General features: G+C 36.4%; 2 protein-coding genes across 5 annotated transcripts; both read right to left on the minus strand.

The window, feature by feature from the left end:
* Positions 1-1,372: 1,372 nt before the first annotated feature.
* On the minus strand, positions 1,373-18,921 carry LOC132641368 (uncharacterized). 4 transcript variants are annotated; one of them, XM_060358346.1, is made up of 19 exons: positions 18,544-18,921; positions 16,953-17,019; positions 16,607-16,729; positions 13,503-13,699; positions 13,008-13,175; positions 12,566-12,889; positions 12,224-12,300; positions 8,987-9,071; positions 8,645-8,848; positions 7,725-7,784; positions 7,473-7,552; positions 5,785-6,065; positions 5,612-5,703; positions 5,408-5,537; positions 3,523-4,448; positions 3,178-3,480; positions 2,809-3,098; positions 1,917-2,084; positions 1,373-1,820 (listed from the first exon to the last, which is right to left on the minus strand). In XM_060358346.1, the coding sequence occupies exons 1-19, from the start codon at positions 18,808-18,810 to the stop codon at positions 1,700-1,702; spliced, it is 3,963 nt and encodes a 1,320-aa protein (XP_060214329.1). In that variant the 5' UTR covers positions 18,811-18,921; the 3' UTR covers positions 1,373-1,699. The 4 variants fall into 4 exon arrangements, with proteins under 4 accessions (XP_060214329.1, XP_060214321.1, XP_060214345.1 ...); XM_060358338.1 differs by having other exon boundaries at positions 3,178-4,448; XM_060358362.1 differs by lacking the exon at positions 16,953-17,019 and having other exon boundaries at positions 3,178-4,448; positions 13,503-13,694; positions 18,544-18,682.
* Positions 18,922-22,027: 3,106 nt separating this feature from the next.
* On the minus strand, positions 22,028-24,687 carry LOC132641392 (photosystem II 22 kDa protein, chloroplastic). The gene is made up of 4 exons (XM_060358374.1): positions 24,384-24,687; positions 24,126-24,242; positions 22,962-23,211; positions 22,028-22,365 (listed from the first exon to the last, which is right to left on the minus strand). Exons 1-4 carry the CDS (start codon positions 24,597-24,599, stop codon positions 22,121-22,123), a joined length of 828 nt encoding a protein of 275 aa, XP_060214357.1. The 5' UTR covers positions 24,600-24,687; the 3' UTR covers positions 22,028-22,120.
* Positions 24,688-27,640: the final 2,953 nt, after the last annotated feature.

A 27,640-nucleotide genomic window follows, 5' to 3' on the forward strand; every position in this document is an offset into this window, starting at 1 on the left:
GGGATTTAGAAAATTCAGAAAAAAATTAAATACTTCAAAAAAAAAAAATTGGGGGGGGGGGGGGGGGGGGGGTATTGGGGTGGAGTTGTGGGCTTGGGTGGGTATTTTCCTAAAAAATTCACTTATTTTCCAAAAACACATTTTTCAGGAAAATATTTTCCTTCATACCGAACACACCCTAAAGAAGACACTGCTCAAATGGGGTTGGTCTTGTTAAGAGCTATGTTGCTCGGACTCTCCAAAAATAATGTCGCATCCGTTTCGGATTCTTCAAAAATGCATTACTTTTGGAGGATCCGACACGCACCCGTATCCATTTTTGAAGAGTCCGAATAACATAGGTTAAGAGTATCCTTATTTACATTTTTTTGTGCGGATTGCCCTTCAAAAGCACTGGTCTTTAATTTTGGCCCCTCAAGTTGGTGGTCTTTAATTTTTACCCTTCGCCTAATATCCCAAGATTTTCGGTTCAAGCCCCAGCTCAGTAAAAAAAAAAAAAAAAAGGAATTTCGCAAGACTGAAATTTGAACTCGCAAGGACAAAATTTTGAATGCAAAGCTCTACCCGGAGGTAGAGTTCTCACATGCAAAACCCTGCCTGTAGGTGGAGTTTTGCATTCATGTATAAGGCAAAACTCTGCCTTAAGGAAGAGTTTTGGCATGCCTGAAGGCAAAACTCTATCTTAAGGTACAGTTTGCCTCAAAACTCTACCTTAAGGAAGAGTTTTGGCATGCCTGAAGGCAAAACTCTATCTTAAGGTACAGTTTGCCTCAAAACTCTACCTGATCAAGTAGAATTTGCCTCAAACTCTGCATGATTAGGAAGAGTTTGACTGCAAACTCTGCCTAAAGGTAGCAAAACTCAACCTTTTATAGGCAAATCTCTGCCTTGCGAATTCAAACTCTTCCTTGCAATTTATTTTTTAAATTTTTTGATTAAGCGGGAATTCGAATAAAAAACCAAAGGGTTCTAACGAAGGGCAAAAATTAAAGACCAGCCCAAAATAAGGGCATTCCTGCGAATCACTTCTTGTGTAGCTACACATAAGAGCCTCCTCCTGGATAGAACAATATGAAAACCCCTCATCTTCCTTGTTTTGCAAATTATTTGGACAACATCAATTGGAAAGTTATGAAAGTGGCAGGAATTGTCCCCGCAGTTAATCACGAAATAATTTCAAATGTGCAAGATATTGGGACCTTAATAGAGTTTGTTCCTTACGAAAAACTGATATATAATGACAAAAGAAACACCAAATTTTCCTTCTTTTGTCCCATATCACTGGCTTTGGTGCTTAATTCTTGTTTTCTTTTACGTTGGATGAGGGAACAGAAAATTGGGACATATTGATACATCATCAGGAACTAGGATAAGAATATCAAACTTGTGTAATACATGGACTCATATTGATTTTTTTGCAACATTTATTGAATTTACTCACTGTAAAACTGAACAGTTTTGACAGGGTACATGACTCCGTATGACTTAAAATAAAGGAATAACTGAACTACATTCTGCAATTAAATTAGTATGCCTATTCCTAAACCTTTATCTTTGTCGTGCACACTTTCAGGCATTTTAACTACTGCCTAGCCATGGCACTTACCAGAAACAACAATTAATTATACATGGCCTCCCCATCCCATTTCATTTGTGGGTGGTGGGAAGGAGGATCCATCTCTACTAAATTATATGTACATCAAGTCTCTGACTCTGGTGAAACTTTCTGGTAGCAATTATATTGGCCCAGTAATGAGACATCATCTTGAGACAAAGTTAATTTACCAGAACTCAGGTAGTGTTGAGCAGCACGTCGCCGCCTGCAATTTTCAATTTGGATAGAAGATGAGCATATCAATATGTTGTCAATCTTCAAAAGCTCTACATACTGCATTTTGGTGGGATATGAAACATACCTTTTCTGTTTTCTCCTATCAGTGCTTTCCGCTAACCGGGTGGTTCCAAATCTTGAAATTTGGCTCAATGAAGACAGATATTCATGAAATGAATCACCTTTCAGTGCAATGCGTGAGCGCAAGGGAACAACAGATTGAAGTAAGTCATATGCATTAGGGTCCAATTTGCTGAGAAACACGAACAACACAAGGCAGCTTAGCAATATCACAGTAGTAATTTTCAACTGAACATAATAGCTAAATTAAAATGGAGTCCTAAAACAAAGTCAGACCAGTTACATGTGTTGAGCAATCTTGGACATTTCAGGTAAACCATAGAAATGAACAGATTCAAAGCATGGATACGGAATAATTAGTATTGGTATAAACCCAACAATTTAAAAAAAAATGTATAAAGATCAACTGAAAGTGGAAATCTTTCCCTGTTCAATTGCCTATCAGAATATCCAATCTTTAGATTTATAGAAAATATCCAATACAGAATCAATAGTCTCAATTTCCGCACGTGATCTTTCACTCAACACTAAAAATTTCCCACAAATACTACCCCCTCCTTTTCAGAGGTTCATCCCATGACCTTTCACTCTATGCAATTCTAAATCAGAGAAAGCAGAAGTCCTTGCAAGTAGGTAGTTCTTTTAATTCTTGTCATCCTTTTTTAGTGGTTTGTACATGTTTCACCTTGCACTCTCTTTTTAAAACAGCATACAACTCTACGGTAACAGATTGAACATCTGTGGGTATAAACCCCAAGCTGAACATGTCTCAGCAATGACAAGCAAAGATACATCTTAAGTTAGAGAGCTCACTCGATTTTAATGCAATGTACTTGGAAGAGACACAACTACTTAGGACAAAAGTATAAGGGAAGAGGGGCATATGCATCCTATACCTTCTGAAGGAATGACAGATTCTTGGTAGCCTTAAATGTAAATCCTCATGTTTTTCCCTACTCTGTCCAACCATCTTTCCCAGAGCCATTGTACTGTTTGTGGATGCCAACATCTCCCAGGCCAAATCCACCTGATATACAGATGAAGTGCTCGGTCCTAGAGAAGCAATTTCATTAGCAAAAAAGCAAACTCCATGTTGAGCGATAATTGATGATATCTGCAACTGGTCATCATGCCAGCTATATGAACGTGATTCTTCCATAGGGATCATTGAAGGCTCCAAAGAATCCTGGATGAGCACTTACAAGCATCAAAAACTACATATGCGCCAACACAAAGGTAATATCTGTATCTAATAAACTACTTACGTATAGGAGGTGTTGGCAGTCAGTAAGTAATAAATCAGCCACTGAAATTAAATCACTCATTTCATGAGTAACATTAAGAATTTGAGAAGCTTGTTTTTGCTCTGGGGTGATATACTGTTTCAGGTCCAGGTAACCTTCACGAAGTCTTCTCCACGTGTCCTGTACAGAAGTATTCAGGTTAAGCTGCACAGTAGTCTTTAAGGATGTAGAACTTTTGCTGAAGTCCATGCGGCTACATTCATCCAACACCCGATATCCACTCGGAACGTCCTCCATGCATTGTCCGTTAAAATGCTCCACGGCCTCTCCAGGAATTGATTTTGCTATTCTATCAGAACTACCAACCTCTCCAGGAATTGATTTTGCTATTCTATCAGAACTACCAACCTCTCCAGGAATTGATTTTGCTATTCTATCAGAACTACAACCCTGCAATTCCTGATACTCGGAAGATAGAAGAACCATTTCATCAAGTTTCTCAACCTTGAGTGGATACATACTTGGAAGGGACAGACTGCTACAATAATTTGCCTCAACTTTGACATCAACATCATTATATGACTCTGTACTTGAAATTACTTCTGAATCAATAGTAAGCTGAGTCTCAGCGATGAATGATGGCTCTGGCACACAGGAAATGTCCACAGACTTGCTTACGACATTCGCAGTAGAATAATCAGTTGTCTCCAAATAGTTTCTTTTCAACCTTTTTGTTTTGAAATGAAAATTCTCTGTTGATAAACTGCAGGAGATTTCAGTGGCTGAAAAATGGGAGGGAGAACTGCATGCTGTTTCAATCTCTTCATTTCTGGTATCAGGTTGATCTAACGATATGGGAACTCTGCTACAGTCATCCTCAGAATCTGAAGTCATGACTCTATCAAGTTTTCTTAAAGTATTTCTTCGAGTGAATGCAATTGGTGATTCAGAGGCATCAGAAAATTCTGAGTTAGTACCAAACATAGTACACTCATTGTGATCCTGAAATGAGTAGAGCAAGCTCAACATTGCATCCTTTTTTCCATCAACACTGTTTGCACCCATATCATTCCTAGAATTGTTCTTTTCTGTAATATTGTTTAGCTCGTCTTCCTCAGCTTTATCATTTATCCAGTAGCTTTCTTCTTCTACTCTCATCGACTTAGTTATCTCCTCATCCACAAGTTCCGATAGTGGAGATGGGAAATCCCAATGGATAATTTTCGGTAGTAGCAGATGACCAGCATCTAGATCAAACTGAAGAGGACTATATCGTAGCTGCAGGTCATCACCTGTCCATAGCGAGAAAACATCACAGAATTAAACGGGTTTAATGAAACTCTAGGGTGAAGAAAACATAGGCTGTAGATTCAATTTAGTCATAATTTCATTATCACCAGGTGAAGAATGAGAACCATTCAGATATGGGGAGAGCTTGTTCCTTCATACTGAATTCTTTTTACGTTCCTTTTAAACCATTAGATTTTGGCAATTGATGAATAAACATCCCTTGAGAGGATTTAAACTAACTTAATCTCTTCTAGTTAACTAGTCTTCAATCCATAGAGGTATGTTCCTTTATGGGTTGAATCCTACTTCTTAGTTTGATAATCCAGGCTGTTCTTTGATCTTCAAGCAAAGATTTGGTCCTACACTCAAGTTTGTGCTTAAGATTCTTAGAATGGTCCAAATTCCTTTCTTTTGACCCGAGGGTCTATTGGAAACAGGGTAACGTCAGTGTACATCCTACCCTCACCAGACCTCACTTGTGGGATTATACTGGGTATGTTGTTGTTGTTGTTATAGAAAGGTCTAAATTTCCCCATATTCTTCAGTTCTCTTCCAAGATTTAATCTCTTTCTATATTGTTTTTGCCCCCTTGTATCGACATCATTTCCTTTTCTCATTTGTCCTTGCATTCAAGAAATGTAAGCTTTCATCAATAATAAAAGGCTTGAAGTTTTGATTGGCCAATATTTAGTCTTGAGCAAGATCCTAAACAGATCGCACGATAATTTTTTATGTCAACCTGCTCTATATGCAATAGTAGTTATCAATGATTTTGTCATTACCAGTAAGATGTATACACTGGTTTTAGAAGATTCACTTTTACAAAATAACATGAAGCTTCAGAAGTTTTGCTTGACAAGAACATTTTCAGTTAGCATTCTCTTCTGCTATGGTGAATAAATTGTTCACGAAATCTAATATCCTGAAGCATGCATTAATTTCTTTATATTTGGTGAATTACCTTTCTCCAAAGTTTGGCCTTGACACCAGAACTGGAGATGCATAATAGTTTTACGAATATCTCCACGGCAATGATCTATAAACTGCTCTACCAGCATCGGGTGAATTTTAACTTGTTCTCCAGCACAAACCTACAGGAAATTTCTTTGATTAGCCAGATAAAGATAGATCTATATCAGCGAGAAATTATTAAAAGTAGCTGTACCATGTGCGCAAGTCCAAGGAGCTCCTTCAAAGCTGGCATCACAAAGCACAACTGTTGCCTATCTAGATTGTTTGGGAGCACTGGGTTGTCACCTACTCACATCAAGGAATATTATTAATCTGTAAATCATAAGCTTGACAAATTATTGAATTTCAACCAGTTAACCCCCTTACTGTTGCTAGTTAATATCATGGGTCGCTTTGCAGTCTCCGCAAGTTGTTGAATGGTAGAGACAAAACCACGGTCTTCACAAAGAGCGGTATCCACATCCTCAAAAAGGATTAGAGTCTTAGTTTCACCCTGATGATTAGTAGTTATCTCCTCCCTGCAGACTTGTTTTCTTTGTAATCCAGAGGCATTTGGAGCATTTTCCTCATCAGACAAAGGTATCACTTCAATAACTCCACCTCCAGACACTACTTTGTCCTCCAAATACACTGGATCTTTTTGCATCCTGAAACAAGAATGGAACAGACAAAATGGAAGTGGAGCATGTCCACTCATATAGATTCAAGATCCACTGTAGTCATAATTTGGTTTACATGAAGTAAAATCCCATCACAGAGAAAAGAAACAAAATAAATTGACTACTTTGCACAATTTTTATATGAAAATTGGTAATGCATATAAACATTCATGGAGTAATTCAACTACCTTTTCTTGGAACAAGCATGACATACCGAGAAATGGTCAAAGTACATGTTAAGAGGCCACTAAAAGGCCTAAGTCCTTCAATCCCCAATCAGTGACTAATGAAACATTTTTCCTAAAGGAAGACCAATCTCAGAAGTGTGTGCCAGTATGCATGACTTGGAGGTTTACGAATTCTAGATGAATGTTAAATTAGTCCTTCAATTATGCATAGTAAAAAACTTTAAGAAAAATCATACGTAAAGGAAACCGTTGTTGTGGCTCCCATGGCGGGACAAGGTGGACGTGGCCCCCATGGTGGACAAGATGAGAGAAGCGAGATTGAGATGGTTCGGCCATGTGAGAGCAAATGTGCGGATGCGCCAATAAGGAGGTGTGAGAGTTTGGCTATAACAGAAGTTAGGAGAGGTAGAGGTAGGCCGAAGAAGAACCGGGGGGAGGTGATTAGACAAGACATGACTGATGACACAGCTTCAGCTTACTGAAGACATGATCCTAGATAGGAAGGTGTGGAGGTAGAGGATTAGGATAGAAGGTTAGTAGGTAGCCGATTATTCTCCTTATTAGTTAGTAATCGAGTGGACTCTTTGCTTCTAGGGGTAGTACTATCGGTTGCTTCATTTGCTTTTTACCTTGTTATGCTGTTGTCATATTTTTCTCGATTCCATGCCTCAATTTTTTCCTTGCTTCATTATTTTCTTGTCATATTTTTTTTCTTGTTATTCTGTTGCCATATTTTTCTCGATTCCATGCTTCAATTCTGTTGTCATAATTTTTTTCTTGTCTTTTGAGCTGAGGGTCTATTAGAAACAGCCTCTTGTCTCTACCACACAAAGGGTAAGGTCTGCGTACATCTTCCCCTCCCCAGACCCCACTTGTGGGACTACATTGGGTATGTTGTTGTAAAGGAATCCAAAAGAAAAAACATGAACCATCACAAGAGAAATGTTTTATCTTTAAATGCAAATACTTGAACGGTCTACCAAACAACACAGTACAGTAACACCCCCCCCCCCCCCCCAAAACACCAAAAAAAAAAAAGGAAAAAGAAAATAGCAAGTCCTCTAAATATTGAGATTTTATATCTTAATAAAATTTTATGAATATTAAGTCCAAAAAAAACAAAAGGAACAATCATATATCTTAATTAAATTTTAACACAAACAAGTCCAAGAAACAAAAGAATACTAGCATCCAGACATAGACAAACCGTTGAAGCCAGTGGGATTCTACAGCCTCCCCAAATCTTTGTTTTACTAGAGCACCGTTTCGCCAATCTGATGCATTAACCTAGCAAGACAACAGACCAAAAAAATAATAGTTATACAGATTCTTGATAATTAGAAGATTTTTTTTTTAAGAGTTTGGTCTGAAACCAAATCTTTAAAATGCTCCGAGAAACAAACTGTAATAACATGTATCTACATTGTGCAAATAAAATAGCGAATTTTTACAGCATTACCTCAATAATTTGAAATCCCTGTTCTTTAGCACAGGCGTAAATTGCAGCCGACTTCCCGCTCTGCATAATAACAGTTAGTACAATAAAAATCACCGATAAAAGCTACTTCAACACATACTGAAGCAGGCCTGATTAAGCCTAGTCAAGACAGCATTTTAGAACTATGGAACAAGAAACAGCAAAAGTGATTTGTGCGTAATTTTTAAGGATAAGCATCTATTTCCTACTGAAATGACTACGAAACTAAATGCTGAAAATAGAATTAGAAAGTGTAAATGATGATTTGACCCTAATAATGTTGAAAGTACTCTACCCTTTGATCACCAGGTTTTCTACTTACCTCCACTTTAGACTAAGGCAGCTCTAGGAACTTCTTCCCAAGAAGAAATCACCAGAGACCATGCCTTAACAAATCCAATCAGTGACATTTTGCTATGGAAAAAAACTACTAAGGTTTACATGAATTTGCTAACTTGATAAGGTCTTGTTTAATCTACAAACAAGCTCGAAAAACTCCCAGGTGTTGTGTGCTCTCTACAACTTCCAACACTGATTTATAACATTCTAACTAAGAGTAACAGGTAAAAGAAAATATATTGTGAAACAACTCCATATAAGCATGTCGACATATAACTTTTCAGTCAGATAGGATACTTAGGATTAAGCTGTTAATCAACAAGACCAATTTCTCACTTTTCTTTTTTTTTTTTTTTTTTTTTTTTGGTAAAGTAATAAAATTTCATTAGTAGAGCATCAAGAAGATGCAAGGTTACAGATGGGTAAAAATTTCTCACTTTTCTTTTTTGTCCAATTCCCACTTAATAACCGGAATTGGGATAATATAGATAGACAGAGAGATTGGGAACTCTAGGAGCATGCAAAAACTTTCAGCAATAGAAGAGTAGAAACTAGCTACATACCCCAACTGGTCCAGATACCAGGAGGACATTCTTCAGCCGTTCTTCATTTGTAGAGTCAGCTTCACTTTCATAAAGGCTGTCAGAGAAGTCTTGAAGAGTACCGCTATCACCATGAATGCATGATTTGCTTGTGCTAGAAGCTTTTTCATGCCAAAGATGCAGCCAATCACTTAAAAGTTTCACTGGCTCGCTATTACCACATACCTGCATACAAGATATTGGAGAACATTTATCATACTGCATATGGAAAATGTCAACATATGAATGAATAAGCATCTTTTGTCTTCACCAACAAAGACATAGATAAATATTGACAGTGGTGGTATCCAAAATGAGATTCACCTGAAAAGCTCTCTCAGGCTGATATTTGTTTGTCCATAGACAACTTTTGGGCTGACTCGGACAGTTTTGGTAGTCAAACACTATCCTAAACATGAAAAAATAGTTGAGAGTAAATCAGCATCACATAAAAAGGCAGCACTCATAATAGTAAAAGAAAATCAGACAGCGGGTAAGAAGCAACATATATTTCAAATCAACAATCAAGAAGTTTCTTTTATCCTGTATTCAGGGAATGAACTATGATGTGCACCCATGTACAATTTCAGAATGTTATGGGAACAACCTGGACTACACACTGCATACCAGCATTGCGATATAAGAAAGTTCATTTTACTAACTCTCATAGTTTTGACAATGTGAAAAGGGACGGATTAAAGTTACTATAGCATATGCCGTGTGAAAGTAATTGCCAAGGAGACCAAAATGGTAGCAGGTTCAGCTCCATCGGCGTCATGTATGGTTTTCTTCTCATTCTTTATATTGGTTTCCTATCCCAGTATCCTACTATCTGTGGGATTACAGTCACAATTGTAGTTTGTTCGTCATTCAGTTTCTCACTGTGTATGCTTTCCTCAATGCAAAGTTTTCGATAATATTAAATGGCTCTCCAGAAGGGTTTTTAGTCCTCGAAGAAGATTGAAGCAGATCCCGTTCTCCCTTCCTAGATTTGCTAGTGGTGGAAGTTCTGTCTAATGATAAGAAGCGCAGTAAAACTGGGATGGATTAAAGGATTCAAATTGGAGACAAAGAAGGGAATGATACAGATTTTTTTATCTTTTTTTTATAAGGTAAGAAAGAAGGGAATGATGCTGAAATTTCGCGCATATTATATGCTGATGATACCTAAGTACTATATGAAGGTGATGAGGAACAATTGCTACACTCAAAGGTGAAACCACTAGCCTAATTCTGACCAAAAGCAGCACTTGAAAAGGCAAAATGAATCTGACCAAAAGCAGTATATTTTTGGCAAATGCTGACCACATACACATTTTTTTTTGAGAAGGAATGCTGACCACATACACATATGACTATGATTTTGGGGTGCAAGGTGGAAAATTTTCCTATTATTTACCTTGTACTCCCTCCGGGTCAAAAAGAGTGTCCACTTAGCCATTTACATACCCCTTAAGAATACTAACTCCTAGAAAATAAAATAGGTAATTTGACTAAACTGCCCCTAATTAAATAGGTATTGGGATTTGATCACATAGCTCTTAATAGGGACAAATCTGGAAAAATAAGGTTAATTCTTTCTTGATTTGATAAGTGCACACTCTTTTTGACCCCAAAAAAAAGGCTAAGTGGACACTCTTTTTGATCCGGAGGGAGTATCACCTTAAGGGGCACAATACAAGGATTCTACCATTTGGCAAAGCGTTACTGATCGGTGTGAGAAGATGACACAACAGGAGGAAGACTTACCCCGAGTAACAGCGTATTTGATGAGATTCGCCTACTTGATGTTTTTGCTATCCATCCGTTCAGAAGTTGAACAAAACAAGTGACTTGCGGGAAGGAAAGAGAATATGTTTCATGAGATGGTCTACAATTGTTGAGGAAAAACGGAACGGGGGCATGGCAGTCAACCCTGAGGCTCCACAACAAGAATTTCGTCTTCAAAGAATTGGAGGTACAATACGAATAGGAATGAATAATGGAAGAGTGAAAAGGGCAGCTCAGTGCACTAAGCTCCCGCTATGCGCGGGGTCGGGGGAACAACAGTTAAATGCGGAAAAACTGATCCTGGTAAAATAAAATAGTGACTCCTTCGTCTGGGGTTGCACCATTGAGGCCAATAGTTATATAGGATGAATTGCTGGATAAATAAGGCTGAGGGTGAGCAATCGCAGAAAAATTTAAAGTTGTAGATAGATGAATGGGTGGAAGATCTGCATTGAAAGAGATGTTGCTAACTTATATAATACAGCCATAGACAAAAAAATGCATAAACAACGAATGCTGTACGGAAATGGTTGGCAACTACAAATTAGGAGAAGCTTCAATGATTGGGAAAAAAAAAAGAGTTGATCTTTTATTACAGAAGCCGGAGACAATAATTCTGGAAGGGATCAGGAAGATTCTGTAGTATGGACAAGCTGTAAGGATGGCAGATTCACAGTTTATTCCCACTATACAATCCTGTTGCAACAAGAGAATGGGCACAGAGACTACTGGCAAATAGAAAAAGATTTGGAAGACAAGAGCCCCTACAAAAGTTGCGCGCTTTGGGAGGATTGCAACTCATGGTGCCTGCTTGACACAAATAATTTACAGAGGAGAGAGTCAATGCAGGTCCCAGGAAAAAAAAACTTATGCAGCAGGTGCTTCCTGTGTAACAAATCCTCAGAGTTAGTCAATCACCTCAGCCAAACTCGGCAGATTTGTTCCATGTTTCTGAATATTTTTGAGTAGGTAATGCAAGGAGATTCAAAGCAAACTCTCAACAGCTGGCAAGGACAGGAATTGGGGAAGAAGAAACAAACTCGGAGCATTATACCTTTGTGTATAATTTAGACAATATGGTTAGAAAGCAATCTTAGGTCCCTTTTTTTTTATATCGGTTCGGTGGTGTCCGGGCCAGCTTGCACGTACCTCGGCTATTCAACCAAGTACCTGTTACTTCTCACCAGCAAAGGTACCAGGTCCACTTTGCCCGCCAAGGCTTAGACTTATGAGAAGAAATCACCTAATATTCTGTCTCTGCTTGTATTTGAACTATGATGTCCAAGGTTTTCACCCACTTCATCGACCACTAGGTCACACCCTTGGATGCAACAGTATCTTTTTTGAACTGGTAAGTATATTACTGAAACAAACAACAAAGCACTAAGAAAGTGCTCTGTAGGTACAAGAACCCTTGGATGCTACAATATTATGTGTCTCGAGTGGAGGATCTATTAACAAAAATTACATCAATTATCAAACAAAAAAAGGAAGGCCTGCATTACACTACTAACCCCTCCACCATCTTTTCACCTCAGACAAAACAGTGCAAGTCTGAAAAACTTTGAGATGTCTCGTCTTAATCATATGGAAGTTGAAACAGTAAACTATGAAACAGTAAACTATCTTTGCCCCAGACGAATCTTAATATAAGAAAATTGAGAAAAGTAGAGGCATGATATTGCATGTAACAAAACAGACAAGTTGGAAAACCAAAAGTCATCCAAATAGGAGCATAATTTTAACAAGCTTCACAACTGTTTGCTCCATCAAGATCATAAACATCCTCACCTTTCTTGAAGAAATCTATCTTCCTTCTTGATATCTGAACTGTTAAGGTTAATTTGGAGGGCGTCCACTACATTTGCCTACAAGTATCCAAACCAAAGGTATTATCTGATGATCAGACGAAAAAGATAGGAAACGTAACATGTAAAGTCTATTAATTTTTCTGTATCTCTGAAAGCAGGAATGTAGCATGACACAATACGTCAAACCAAAATACCCCCTTAAAAATAATTACCAACTCAAAGTTATAATGCTCACTAGACAAAGATATATTTTCCAATATCGGGGCATAATCAATGAGCAGTGAACAGTAAAATTTCAAAACAAGGCTATGTCAGAGCGTACCGCTGCCGCATTCTTTAGCTGCTCGGACTGGCTGACTTGTTCCTCAGCAACTATGGATAATGCTGAATGATATAATTTTGTTTCTCTAGACGAATGATCAGAAACCGCTTCATCTTGTGAAATAGCATGCTGATTCAGTGCAATCTTGTTTTGGTGTGACAATGTTCTGTTCGGATAAGAGATGCAAGAAAAGTTATCGAATTGCAGAGGGGTGACGGAACCTTCAGAGAGCGAAGAGATTCCACATTCTAGCGCAACATCAGCATCAAGAAAACAAGCTTCAGAAAAGATCCAGTGACCCCAATCAAAGGCAGTTTCATCCTCCTGCAAAGGGAAGTCTTATATTTCATCCAAGCAAAAGAACTTGACAAAATTATTACAAGAGTGATTTACAAGACAGCCACATTAACACAATTATAATTGAGAATGAAGGATACCATACCGTAACTCCTTCAAATACATGAATAGGGCTGAAAGTAAGGCTTCTCCCCTCTCCCTCAGAAGAGTACCAGTTACTCTCCACATCAATCGCTTCTTGGCTCTTCTTACCCATTTTCAAAGATTGAAAAAAAGGATGTATTTGTTTTCCCGCATATCTACGGGAATTCTCCTGGTGAAAGCAAATAAAGTTATAAAGAACCAAACAAAACTGTGGCTATACCATGAAAATGAAAAGGAACCGTATTCTGCAAAAACTAGAAGAAAGAAACATCAAGAAGAACTGTGCAGATATCACAGAAATCAAAGAAACATTTACAAGAAGTATAACAGGATCCAGCATTAAGTGCTATAGAAGTGAAGAATCTGAAGGATCAGATCATCATAACTCAACCACACATATGATCATGCTTTTTGTGTCACAGAAACAAGAAAGTTCTAACTTAAACAAGGTGATGCACATTTTATAAGTAAACAAACTATAAAAACTTCAACTAACCTCAGCTGTCTTTTTAGCCTCCATTCGGAGATCAGGAATCGAGTGTGACATTGATTCATCCTGCATAAGGTTACGTGGAACCAAACATGCTTCTGTCGATCCACCGCTCAGCATGTTTTTTCTTGCTTTAATATCCAGTTGGCATTTCTCTGGTGTTGATCTAGCAAGCTTCTTCTTCGACCGAGGAGTCTTCTTATCTTCCAAACAGTGTTCAGTCATAAGCAATAAATTTCCGGCAACAGTTAAAGCATGCAAATTAAACTTCACATCTGAGGACAAAACCTCTGAAGACAGAAAAGTTTATAGAACAAATGTCTCATGAAAAGACCAATACCCTACATTCAACCTAGTAGAGGTAAATGATGGAAGAGAAATAGATAAAGCCCTGTTGCCTGAAGTTGCATGTAAAAGAGGATTTGGCAATTCAGGACGTCAGTGCTATCCAGTTAAAGACCCTTAATCCTTCTATTTACTGAGTTTAGTGCTAGAACTTTAAAGTAGATTCACATAAAAAACATGAATTTGCTGATCTCAATAGCGCATAATATTATATACGATTAAGAAGTTCTACAGAAACAGACTGGACATTAAGAAGGCCAAAGATCATGTGAACTGGGAGTTCCTAGACTTTATAATGTTGAAGATGGGCTTTGCGGATAGGCGGCAGAAGTGGATCAAGTTCGAATATCGACAGTCAAATTCTCAATCCTAGTGAATGGCAGTCTCTATGGTTCTTTTGCAACTCGAGGGGCTTGAGATAGAGCAACCCCATGCTATTCATTTCCGTCTGGTAATGGAAGGGTTGAGTAGAATGATGGATAAATCTGAGGTTGATGGGCTTCTTTGCAGCAAAGCAATGTATAGTGAGGGTTTCACGGTTCTGGTTCACAAACAACAATTTTCTATATGCAGACATTACCAATTGAATAACCTGAGCCAAGTTTTTACATGGTTCCAAACAGTGTCAAGCCTCAAAATACATCTCAGGAAGTCTGAGACCATTTCGGTGGGTGAAGTAGATAAGAATAAGGATTTGGACAAGTACGCAATTGTAGGGTTAAAACTCTTCCAACTACTTATCTCGATTTACCAATGGGCATTTCCAATAAAGGCCAAGCGCATTAATCCTGGTGATTGAGAGAGTTGAGAAGAGGCTAGCATGATGGCAAAAGAAGGCTTGGGGATCAGAAATTTGAAGCTTCATAACAAAAGCTTACTAATGAAATGGCTATGGAGGTTTAGCCAACCTGAGGCAGGTTACTGGAAGGACATCATTGTTGCCAAATATGATGCCCAAAACCACTGGTACTCCAAAAGAAGCAGGGAACCACATGAGGAGTTGGGGTCTGGAAACACATCTGTAGCCTACTTGATGAACTTTCTCAGAAGGTTTCCTTCAAAGCTGGCAATGGACATAATGTCAAATTTTGGAAAGACTTATGGCTTGGGAACACTACATTGAAGGCTTCCTTCCCAAGGCTTTTTCAGATAGCTAGCAACAAGGACGCAACCATTGCTCAATAGAGAGACGGCAACACATGGAGTCCAATTTTCAGAAGAAACCTACAGGATTGGGAAGTCAATGATTTACTCATCTTCTTAGGGGCATTGGAAGAATGCAATCTGGATAATACCTCCCAGGATAGGATCCTATGGGGGATTTCTAAGAAGGGAATGTACACTGCGAAAGAATGCTACACACAGGGATGCTCTCATAATGGAATTCTTGCAGCTTGGCCTTGGAAACATGTTTGGAAGACCAGACAGCCCTTAAAAGTTAGTTGCTTCACTTGTACAGCACTCCATGGAAAATGCCTGACACAAGACAATGTCAGAAAGAGAGGCATCATCCATGTAAACTGCTGCCTCTTTTTCCTACAGGATAATGAATCTGTCAACCACCTCTTTCTGCATTGTCCTGTAACAGCTTCCCTTTGGCACTTATTTTTCTCTCTGTTTGGCATTCAATGGGTCATGCCCCACTCCATCAAAGATGCCTATGAAAGTTGGATATTTTGGAGAGTTGACGAAACCATCAAAAGGATCTGGAGAATGATCCCAACAGCAATATTTTGGTGTATATGGAAGGAAAGGAACAGCAGATGTTTTGATGGAATTTCAACTCCTACAAGTATTATAAAGGCTGGATGTCTACTTAGTCTGTTTAGTTGGCATTTTCATTCCCCTGTAAACAGTGTTGATAACTTTTTGGATTTTGTTAGCTCCCTAACACTGACTTAGCAGTGGTCTTGGTGGCACATTTTGACTGTTTCTACAGGTTTTTGCTTAGTTTCAGCTTCATGTAGTTATGTCCTGAAGCTGACTGTTAGATATTTTGTAACTCTGCATCTTCTTGATGCCTTTCTAATGCAATTTATTTACTTCATAAAAAAAAAAGTACTTGTCAAAAAAGGTGAGTAAGCACATATTAAGCTTATTTGTTGAGCATCCCTATGTAATCCATGTTATTAGTTCATCCACCGGCGAGTGTCACGGGATAATTAGAAAGGCTCCAAAGAAACTTTTACGGGATTCAGCAAATGAGAATATGAAGTTTCAACTTAGTCAGTTAGAAGGATGTTATGCCAAGAAATTTTGGTGTGTGTGTGTGGGTGGGGGTGGGGGTGGGGGGGGGGGGGGGATGGGATTCTTGAGGGAAAAGATTTTCGAGTTCTTTTTTTTTTTTTTGAGCAACAAAGCAGTATTAGGGAAATGGTTGTGAAGATTCGGGATTGAGAAGCAAGCTATATGGAGGGAGGTGATATAGAAAAAGTATGGAATTGTGAAAAAGATATGGAGGGCCACTTCGCTTTAGGTGTGGACTCTGGATTATTATGAAAAGATAGAAGTAATCCATCTGCAACATAATTATCATCCCAGGCAATGGAAGCAAAATCAGTTTTAAGAATCATAGTAGATGTGGAGAAGAGACTTTGAGCCTCACATTCCCGAACATTTGCTTTACCCAAGGCTACAAGAAGGGAGTTCATTGAGATATAAGGGTTAAAAGGAACCTTCATGACTGAAAAGAAGTTGAATTCTAAGGCTTGGTTGAGTGAAAAATAATTATAAAAGACAAAATTGAAGGGAAAAAAAATGCATACTTGCAGTAAACTCAGGAGGTGAGCAACATTTTTGGATCTTTTCAGGTGATTCGATGTTTAGCTGCTCATTTTGCTGTCTTTTCTGATTCTTTCTCACTGAAAGCTTTTGAAAGAAATCATTTTCTGCAGAAAAAGAAGTATAAATAAGCAACAAAATGTGTTATTCTTTCCATTAATTAGCAAGACATCTATCATTCTTTCACTTTCAGCATTCAACAATTCAATAGAGGACAAGGAATAGACTTTTTCTTTCCCCATATATTATCTATAATCCTCTCTCCCCTTCCCAGACCCACTTTATTGTAGCATGGACAAGACATAGAGTCCTTTTAAGAAATTCACTTACTGACAATAACTGGAGAGTCTCCATCAGGCATTTCCTTGCTGGTAGTTTCTTTACCATTTAGGGCAACCTGAATTATAAAGCAGACAGATAAAATCAAAGATACAGTGTTGTAAAGCCCTTTCTATCTATTCCTCCAGATCTTACCCTTCTCTTTACATAATTGGATAAATTAAAAGTCTGATATTTGAGAGGTAGATGCAGGAGGGATGTTGATCGTAGGAGATCAGTATAAGCACACAAAAATGGACACACAGAGGGAAATATCAGTGGGAAGTACACAATTAATGGGGAATTATTATTTTTTTTGTGGTCATGTTGCGGAGAAGGGGAAGAAATACAAATTCTTTGTCAAGGCTGTGGCCTAACAATTGATGAAGCTGGAATGAATACATGTGAGACCTAGTAGTGGCAGAAACACCAAGTAATTTCATCCCATCTCCTTAGCCTTAGTTGATAGAGTTACCCCATACCTGTATTGGTGGGAGCTATGTTGCACGGATTCTTTAAAAAGGACGTCTAGTGCGTGTCGGGTTCTCCAAAAGTAGTGCATTTTTGGAGGATACGATACACGTACGGAAACATTTTTGGAGAATCTGAGCAACATAGGGTGGGAGTATGTATGTACCCAGTGGAATGTGAATAAGCTAGACCGAACACTACCATGGCTATAAAAGAACACAAAATGCTATGTTTTTCAATATAACAACAGTGTTGTTGGAGGATTTGGAGCAGACCTTCATTAATTAAGAGGTAACCTCAGAACCACATTGCATTGAATTAACCAATAGAAATTTTCGAGTGCTCTGTCCCAATCCGAAAACAGGCCACATTCGAGCTAGAAAACTAACTTTTAAAGATCGTTCACCTTTCTTAAACCTTGCTCTATTATTACTTTTAACATCACAAAATCCTGATGCTAATCAAACGCAATTAATCGGTTAGGAATCAAAGGCCTGGATAAATTCATTTAGCAGTTAAATAATCAAACAGTGGAGGATCATTCAGTTAGCTATAACCACTTGGAGGAGAGAGAAAGGACTCAACTTTGAACTGGTAATTCTTCTACTCGGTTCTTCCTAATTCTTCTTCTTGTTCTTCACCTAATCTTCTTCTTCTACTACTACTGTTCTAATGCCCTGATTCTGCCATCACAGGATTTGAGCTCAAGCTTGGAATCTCTTCTATTGTTTCGATTGTAACCATTCAGTTGGAATTAATAAAACAGTCCATTTTTCGTGTCCAATTCCTTTTCTTCTTCTACATTTCTATTCATTCATATAAGTACATTACAACAACAACATACCCAATGTAATCCAACTAGTGGGGTCTGGGGAAGGTAGAGTGTATGCAGACCTTACCCCTACCTGGGGAGGTAGAGAGGTTGACCCTCAGCTCAGGATAAAGCAACAACAAAAGAAGGTCAAAAAGGAAAAAGGAACAGTTACTACAACAAAACAGTAGGCTAAGCGACAATAGATAATTAAGAGAAATCGAAGGACAAGAAACTACAGGAGAAATGCTACGACTACTAGTAAGGAAGGACATATAAGTACATTACATTCTATACAACAAACTAGCTAACAAAATTCACCTTCTTAGAAGCTCTTGTGTTCGTCTGAGGTGTTGTCGCCTTGGAATTTCTCTTCTTTTTCGGCTTCGGTTTCGGCTTATTCCCGTTTTCTTGGGTGGCACACCACTCTTCTTCCTCATCCTCTTCTACTTGTTCATCTACTCTCTTTTCTTCAGCTTCCTCAGCTCCACCTTTAACTGGAATTTGCTTCGCACTGTTCGGAAAAAGAGTCGACTGGACTAGCTTTCGCCTGCTACGAAGTCCTTCATCCACTGGTTCTTCCTCCATTGGATCAGATTTGGTTAGGGTTTTGCAATGTTGGGAATTTCAATTTAGCTTGATCAATGAAGAGGGATACCCAGAATTTCCCTTTTGCCTTTTTTTCTTTTCCTTTTTCCTTTTTTTGACCTTTTGTTGCTGGGCTGTGGGGCCCACTTTGTTGTATGAAAACAGAGGATTAGGTAACCGAGAGAAACGGTAGCAGGTTACCTATGGTTGCTATTTCCCGCGATTTTATTCGGCATTCCGTTCAGATTTCCCGCGCTCAATTGAACCGCATTAATTACTTAATTGTGTTTTATTTTTTGTTTGTTTGTTAAATATTTATCACTGATTTTTAAAATCTGGACTGTTTAACTTTTAACAAAGCTATCTACTTCACCAGAAATTTGTTTAAATTACTTAAAAGAGATGAATTAGGGCAATCAAATTTGTATATAGCAAATACTTGCTATGGTTTATTTAATAATACAAAAAAAAGGGTCGAATACATCGACAACTCCTTAAACTTGCCAATGCATTTTATTTAGACACTTGAACTATGGTTTGTCCCAATAAAGTGTTCCTATTGACACTTCCAGCTCAAATTTGAAAAAGATATTTTGTGTGTTCTCAAGCACTCATTGTAAATAAATTAATCACATAAAATATGGCACGTCCTTTAATTATATACATCCACATATGGCGGGCATGAAGTTTTACGGCTTATTGAGTCTAATGCATATGATTAAGTGATGAACATAACTCCTGGAGGATCGATCATTATTCAAAATATAGTAACGCGAAGAACTATTGTTCATTGAAGCGTCGGATGCGGAGGTTGTTCCGTCATTGAAGAGTCAAGTGAAGTTTAATTTGCAATGACGTAATTGCACAGTTTCTCGTTCGAACGGACTGCTCTTTAATTTTTGCTCTTCAAATGGACTGGTTTTTAATTTTTGCCCTTTAATATCGAACTTATGTCTAGTGGGACATGAGTTCCTTAAGGACGCGATCATAGGCATAGGTTTGATTTTGAAGGGTCAAAATTAAAGACCAGTCCATTTGAAGGACAAAAAACAGGACAAAGATGCAAATGACTAATTTGCAATCATTTTTTTTGTGCAAATTGCCCTTCAAGAGCACTGGTCTTTAAGTTTTGCCCCTTAAATTGGTGGTCTTTGAGTTTTGCTCTTCGCTAGAAGCCCCTTGGTTCCGAGTTCGAACACTTGCTCAGTCAAAAATTTTTTAAAAAAAATCGCAAGGCATAACTTGGGATTCACAAAGCAGAGTTTTGCATGCCTCAGACAGAATTTTGAATGCAAAGGTAGAGTTTTGCTGAATGAGGTAACTTTGGACCGAATAGGCCTAACTTGCCACAAATTCTACCTTACGATTTTTTATTTTTTTTTACTGAGCCGGAGTTCGAACCCCAAACCTCATGGTATTAGGTGAAGGGAAAATATTAAAGGCCACCAATTTAATGGATAAAAATTAAAGACCACCCAAAATAAGGACATTCCTGCCAATTGCCCATTTGCAATCGCAAAGGCCCAAAGCCACCTCTCAAAGGCCTGTCCAGTGAGAATTAGATCAGTTGGACCATTTAGGTGTTGAGCCCAAAGAAAAAAATTCTAATAGTTTAATATACATATATTTTGTAGATTTTATTCTTTTTTTTTTTTTTTTAAAGCCAAGCCAAATTAAATGTTATGTTTTCTTAATAAAAAATGAAGTTGATTAAATTCAGGTTTCAAATATAGTGCGATTTTTTCTTTGAACATCCCTACCTCCTACTATATAAAGCAAAAATACTACTTCATTTTATGAATTCAAGAAACAACTAAAAATTGAGTGTACAAATATTTTTAATCACAGACCATTTATTCCCTTCTAAAAATAATAATAATGCCAAGAAAGAAAGAAAGAGAGGATGATTTTAATCATTCTTCATCTACTTCTTTCATCCCTTTGTACCTCCTCCTTTAGAAGACTGGCAACTAAATTGATGTTGTTATAATCAAGTTTGTTTCTCTTGACCTTTCTAGTTCTCTGTAAGAAGGAAATTTAAGAATTTCTATAAGAGGTAATTAGAATTTTCAGAAAGTTGGTCATGAAATTTCATAAAGTACATTTTTCTTTTGAGAAATTGAGCCCGTTTGGATTGACTTATAAGTTGCTTATAAGCTGTTTTCAGCTTTTTTGAGTATTTGACTGACCAGCTTAGAGTCATTTTGTGCTTAAAATAAGCTCAAAAAAATAATTGGGTCCATTTGACTTAGCTTATCAAAAGCAACTTATAAGCTGAAAACAGCTTATACGCCAAAAAAAATAAGTTAGACTATCCAACTTATTTTTTTTAGCTTATAAGTTGTTTGCACCTAGGCATAAGCCCATCCAAACAGGCTCATTATGTCTACAAGTTAGTATTGTTTCTTGTGCAGATTTTTCTAATAAATAATTCGTCGACCTGGTACATTTTTGTTATAAAATAGCAGTGTTTTCACGAATTTTTTTAATATGTGCCTCACACAACTGATATTAGTTGTGTGGGGTTCTTTTTTGTGAGATAAAAAAGTGGACCTAAAATATGTGGACCCAAAAGTGTAAAATGTGGGTCTTCTTTTTTGTCTCACAAAAAAGATGTGTGAGGCACATAGTAAAACATGTTGTGTTTTCACTGTTAAATGCATAAAAGGTGTTTTTCTCCCTTTGATAGTTGTCTCATCACAATAGTCATTTACCGTGCTTTTTAAAATCCAATAATTTGTATTTTAGATTATCTTTTTAACCCTTCGGTGTTTGAAATCCATTGATCAAATGTCTGAAATCAAGTAATATAGGAGTTTTAGCGACCTTCCAAAGACAGTTCCATTCTCAAGCTTAGTCAAGATTTTGTCAGAGATTCAATCTTGCATTTCTTACTAGACAAGATGGCATTTCGCGCTGTTAAATGAACAAAAGAAGGTTTTCTTTTCTCCCTTTATTAGTTTTTGTCATCACAATAGTCGTAATTCAAATCATTTGCATTTTAAAATAATTTTTAATTATTCGGGGTCTGGAATTTATTGGTTGATTAGTGTGAATTTGAACAGTACATGAGTTTTTGTGCCCTATCAAAAAGGGCTTCATTCTCAGGGTTCAAACCACGGGTAAGATATATAAACCTTTATCTTTCCACCACACCGGTAGTGTAATTTTAAATTACTCATTTTCTGGAAATTAAATAGAAAATCAGGATGGAGAGTGCACACAACTTTGAAGAAATTTAAAGGGAAGTTTCTTTCTTAGAAGAACTACACAAAAGTCACACAAAAAGTACTAGTCTAGTCTAGGTTGCTCAGTCTTCTTCCTCATCGGTGATAAATTTGCCAGTTCCAGGATTAATGGCAGCAAAGAAGAAGAAGGCAATGTTAAACAACAAAAGGGGCTCTATCTCATTGATTGGGACACCTGTCTCAAAGTTCAGTTGTGCCAATGCTCCTTTCCCTGTGATAATTTCTCCTATAATGGAGAATGCAATTCCAAGTTGTGCCAATCTTCCTACAAACAGCTCATTTGCCTTTGTGAATCCAAACAATGGACCTGCATATATCCAAAGCTTTCATTAAATTCAAGGCCAAACAAGAATAATAAGTAGTAATATTTTGTTAACCTCTTGCACAGTGTACATGTTTATGGTTTCACAAGTTGATCCTTGAAACCCAGTCAAATACTATAAAATAGCATTCCCTCCGTTTCAAATTTTGAAACTTATAGTCTTACACATATCATAATATTTGTGTAGCAGCATCACAAGAAATGGGATGGAGGTGTAAGTAATTTCTTTTTGATGGATGTCATTTTAGCCATCTAAGAACTCGAGGGGGTTCAAATGAAATTATTCCACAAATAATATAGTCAAATAACATTAAGAAAATGATTTAAGTTATGCAGTCACCCTCTATAATAATTAAGTTTTCTTTAAAACTGATTTTTATATTATATTATATGTTTTTCATAACATCAATTTGCAAGCCAAAAAGTATCGGGATAAACAGCGCGGTTATATAGTTTGACTATTGTATACACGGATAGTACAAGAGTTTGTTTTTATATTATCAGTTAGTTTAATTAGCATGGATAATAAGTTAATTACCACTTTTAACAGATTACCAATTAATACTCATCAAGAGATTTACCTCCTTCCCTGAGTCCCAAAGCAGACTTAAAGCTTTTGCCAGGAGGGATAACAGCCTTTTCAAGACCAGTTGGAGGGGCAGGGTCATCAACAAATTTGCCTCTGTCTCCCAAAGCTCCAATAGCTCCAAGAAGATTGAATAGGATGAAGAACAATAGAAGTGGCTCTGCTTCATAGATTGGAATTCCAGTTTCAAGATTCAATTGTGACAAAATACCCTTTCCTGTTATTGCTTCTCCCAACAAAGATGCCTATACATACATATACAGAACATTCAAAACGTTATCAATAGTGGTGCAAAATGTAGTACTAGCTCCATAAGAAAGCAATATCACTGATATTTTAGTACTTTCCGTTTCTTTTTTACTTGTGCATTTTACATTCCCTTTAAAAAAATATAAATTAAGTTAGTAGTATTTATTTTACTAAATTACCATTACTATCCTTTGAAAAGTCAAATTTGACTACTGATACTCCAATAAAATTGAGAAATAATAATTACTTGATGATAAGGATAAAATTACTAAAAAAGTATTAATAAAAATATTTTTCTCTTCGCTGAAAATGACAAGGAGGAAAGAAAAGGTGTCAAAAGTACTTTTTAAGTCATTTGTAGGTTCCTTAAATGAAAATTAGAAACGTTGTTTAGTACTACTCCAGAGAAGAAAACATAAAGGATATTTAATATTTCTTTGGCACATAAACATAAACTCAAAGGATATTTACGAGTTTAACTAGTATACACCGACACAGTATATGGATAATTTTTATCCATTCACTTAATACTTTTTGCGAATGCACCACGGAAATAACAAGTACACAAGTCCAGTGTAATCTCTCACATAAAATTTATCATTTAACTCTTATTGTATAAATTAAATCTATTTTTATATTATTTTATCACTTAAGTACGGTAAATTCACATGTGGTGGTGCATGCTGTGAGTCAAGATAATTTTCTTAGGAAGTGAGACCACGTTATCCGTTGCCTGTTCAATATAATAAAACATCGGCCTTGGGATGCGACTTATTATCTGTCTACCTATGTACTGATTTAATATTGAACCTTTATTATAGGATAATGAAAATATCATCTCTTATTTTTATTTATGAACCATTCTAAAAAAATTTATAGGAGTAATTAACTTATTAACGGTAATACTCACCGCAAAACCAATCATAGCAACACGACCAACAAAGAGCTCATTTTGCTTAGTGAAACCAATTCCTCCTGAGGTTCCGAAAATTCCGTCCTCAACCTTCTCCTTTGACTTTGGTTCAACCTGCCAAAATTCAAAAATAAATAAATAAGTAGAATTCAGCAAATTAATACAAAGTTTCCAAATTAAACGGGTAATTAATACAAAGTTTTCACACATAGATCAGTTACTTTAGTTTAACAAAAAAATATTCTTCTAGCTAACCTTTTTGGCAGGAGCTTTGGCTTTTGACTTGAATAGAGCAACAGTAGTACTTGTGAAATTTGAAGAAGAAGTAGAAACAGAAGATGAAGAAAATTTCAAAGGAAGAGAAGGCAAGAAGAAAGAAGACAAAGGCGTAGGTTTTAGTCTATCAACTAAAGATTCTTTACTCCTTAAATCAACTTTGGCATTGGCTGTCAACAACATTGTTTGAGCCATTGCTAGCTTCTTGACAACTTTAATTCCCTTTGAGTTTTGAGGAAGAAGATGTACTAGAATTCAGTTCAATTAATTCTTTATAAGATATCTTGTTATTTTATAGAAAAGGAATGGTGTCCATTAATTTGAGGCTGAGATTTTTTTATCACTGATCGTGGATAGAAAGTGAGAGTCGATAGAGCAACCACGTCTACCTATGCACTTTGTGCGCTTGTAAGGACTAATGTCCCTATTTTCGTGTGTTTTTGGTTGGATCTTGCTTCTAAAATCATGTCAACATAGATACTGTGTGCTATTTATGGTTTAAATTGTGAAGTAACCATAAAGGTTAATTGGGTTCCAACAGGGTTGTCAAAATAAAAAAATAAAAAAATGGTTGAATGGGTGGAAGGAGGAATATTTTTAATTCAAAATTTAACGTTAAAAATAATGTGGTCAAATAAGTAAAAAGAGGGAAAATTTAAATCACTTCTAATACATTACGGACATTTTTTTTATCGTTTTCTGTTTTGTTTTCTAATGATAATCAAGGTATCCAAGTTAATTTGGCGTGCACGCTGACTAGTTTTACAGAATACCTGCTATTTTCACCAGTACATGCACGTATCAAATAACTTTGTCCATCGATACTTGGACATACAAATTAGACGCCTAATGTTCTATTGGCTTATTTTGAAATTTGAACTTAAGACCTTATGATTCTCAATTCCTTTCGTTTACCACTAGGAGCCCGTTTGGATTGGCTTATAAGTTGCTGAAAACAGCTTATAAGTTGTTTTCAATTTTTTTTTGAGTGTTTGACTGGCCAGTTTAAAGCCATTTTGTGTTTAAAATAAGTCCAAAAAAATAATTGAGCCCGCTTAGCTTAGCTTATCTAAAGCAGCTTATAAGCTGTTTTTTTAAGCCCATTCAAACAGGCTCTGGGTCACACCTTGGGAAGAGTATTTCTCATCCTGCCATTTTGCTCCCGTCATCATCCTCTTTCGTTTTTTTTTCTACAACAGGTGTATGATTGGACATAAATATTTAAAAAAAATAAGAAATTGTAATCTTATATTTCGAAATATAAGATTATGTTATTAAAAATAAAAATTTAAAGATAAATTTTTTTTAAAAGTAATATTATTTCAAACCATATGTCATAATATTCAAACTATAAAATTATGTTATTAAACATAAAAATATAAAGATAAGTTACTTTTAAAATAAAATTATTATTTTTTGGTAATAGACTCAAAATGAAAGAAATGTCACTTAAACTGAAGCAAGGGTAGCTGGTATCGTAAAACATTGCCTACAAAAAAAAATGTCGTAGAAAATGCGCATTAAACACATTGTAAATAATATTTGAATTATGTCGAAATATTTTCAATCACTCAGTACAACCAAAAAAGAAAATGATACGTGTCTAGTGGAATTTAACTTGCGGTATTTTCTGTAAAAGTTTACTTGGTACTTAGGTCGTAAATTCCAATCTTAGTAGCCTTTATTTCCATCCCGTGTAAGAACATAGGTCTTCTTGCTGTGATATGCGGTCGCAAAGATGTACAGCTGTAATCACATGTGGAATGTCCAACGACTAAAGGAAATTGTGAACCACAATGTGACGGGAGAAATTGTGAGGACGCAATGTTTCCAGCTGCCACCACACCCTCATGTATTGTTTTTTTCAATTCAATACTGTCATGTGTTTTTTGTAGTAGTAATATGTATTATTTCAATATTTTTTCCTCGATAGATTTGACTTGTTTTTCCAAAAAAAGAAAAGAAACAAAAAGTTGTCAACTAAATCGTAAATTCAAACCAATATCAGTAACTGAAACTTTTTATTTGATTTGTTTTCCGGTTTTCATCCCCAACATGAAAGGGAGAGAAAGAGTGCAAGGAGATGATTCCGTATTGAGTGCAAGGAGGTGATTCCGTATTCTAAAACTAATACTATTAACACGTACTCTTTTTATTTCATTTTATATAATTATATTTGATTCAACACCAAATTTCGAAAATAATTTTGATATATAACATACCAAAAGCACTCTTGATCATATCTCATGATTTTGCTCATGTCATGTCAATTTTTATAACTTTAGGTCATCAAGAGTGTGATGAATGTCAATATTAAAGAGTATTCAAATAAAAAAAAATGTTTAGAGAGAGGGTAAATTATCCCTCCCACACTTCTTTAGAAGTTGCACCTGCAAAATTTAGGAGAGAATCAAGAATTGGTGGCGAAAAATGACATTTACCCAACTTAGAGTGATACTATCACATTAAATCCATAAGATATTTTCATATCGGAGATGGACAAGCTATTGAATAATTGATCAAGGAAAGAAGATTATATATGACTTTTTAAGACTGAGAAAAATTTATTGGGATCAAAATAATAGGACGTCATGCGGACGCTAACAATTAAAAACCTTTAACGGCGATAAATAAGAGACGACAAATAAAAGTATACTAAAAGAACATAATATTCTAATATGGTTTGACTAATTGACCTAAATATGAAAAAACTAATATAAAATATATATGAGAACTGTAGAGAGAATAATCTTCCCTTAAACAAAATTTTCTTAACGATGCTATTGTGTTCTTATTTGAATGGAATATCCTCAATTTATAGAAGTGCAAAACTTCTCCTCCAAAAAAAAAGTGATAAACATGGTATAGTCCTTTTCCATAAAGAAAACATTTTCTATTACGAAATCCTTTTTGAAGTAAATACAGTTTTGGTAGAATCCAAATCAGGTAGGTTATTCAGGACAAACTCTAACAAATCTTTTCTTGACCTGAGTTTTCTGACAAAATAATCTTGATTCTCCTTCACATAATATTCATAGGTTAAAAAATATTATGGACTAAAAATTGATTTAAAATGTGTTTGCTTTATTTTTAAAGATGCAGCCGCAGAGATGTTGCAAATATGGTTGAAAATTCATCTCCACATTGTAGTACTCCGGATAAAATCTTCGTTATCGTGAAATTGATTGCTCTTGATTTGAATCCGCCTTGAACCTATATTCAACCTCGTTGAATCA

This window comes from Lycium barbarum, chromosome 1 (genome assembly GCF_019175385.1).
Source record: "Lycium barbarum isolate Lr01 chromosome 1, ASM1917538v2, whole genome shotgun sequence".
Taxonomy (NCBI): Eukaryota; Viridiplantae; Streptophyta; class Magnoliopsida; order Solanales; family Solanaceae; genus Lycium; species Lycium barbarum.

What these genes read in the sequence shown, in the direction of transcription:
- LOC132641368 (XM_060358338.1), bottom strand. Translation starts at nt 18,810, where the DNA reads ATGGAGGAAGAACCAGTGGATGAAGGACTTCGTAGCAGGCGAAAGCTA. An exon ending in ACACAAGAGCTTCTAAGAAG is followed by an intron (nt 17,020 to 18,543) that starts GTGAATTTTGTT and finishes TTTATAATTCAG; the next exon opens with GTTGCCCTAAATGGTAAAGA. An exon ending in ATGTATTTGAAGGAGTTACG is followed by an intron (nt 12,890 to 13,007) that starts GTATGGTATCCT and finishes TTCCCTTTGCAG; the next exon opens with GAGGATGAAACTGCCTTTGA.
- LOC132641392 (XM_060358374.1), bottom strand. Translation starts at nt 24,599, where the DNA reads ATGGCTCAAACAATGTTGTTGACAGCCAATGCCAAAGTTGATTTAAGG. An exon ending in CCAAAGCTCCTGCCAAAAAG is followed by an intron (nt 24,243 to 24,383) that starts GTTAGCTAGAAG and finishes GAATTTTGGCAG; the next exon opens with GTTGAACCAAAGTCAAAGGA. An exon ending in TTGCTATGATTGGTTTTGCG is followed by an intron (nt 23,212 to 24,125) that starts GTGAGTATTACC and finishes ATGTATGTATAG; the next exon opens with GCATCTTTGTTGGGAGAAGC.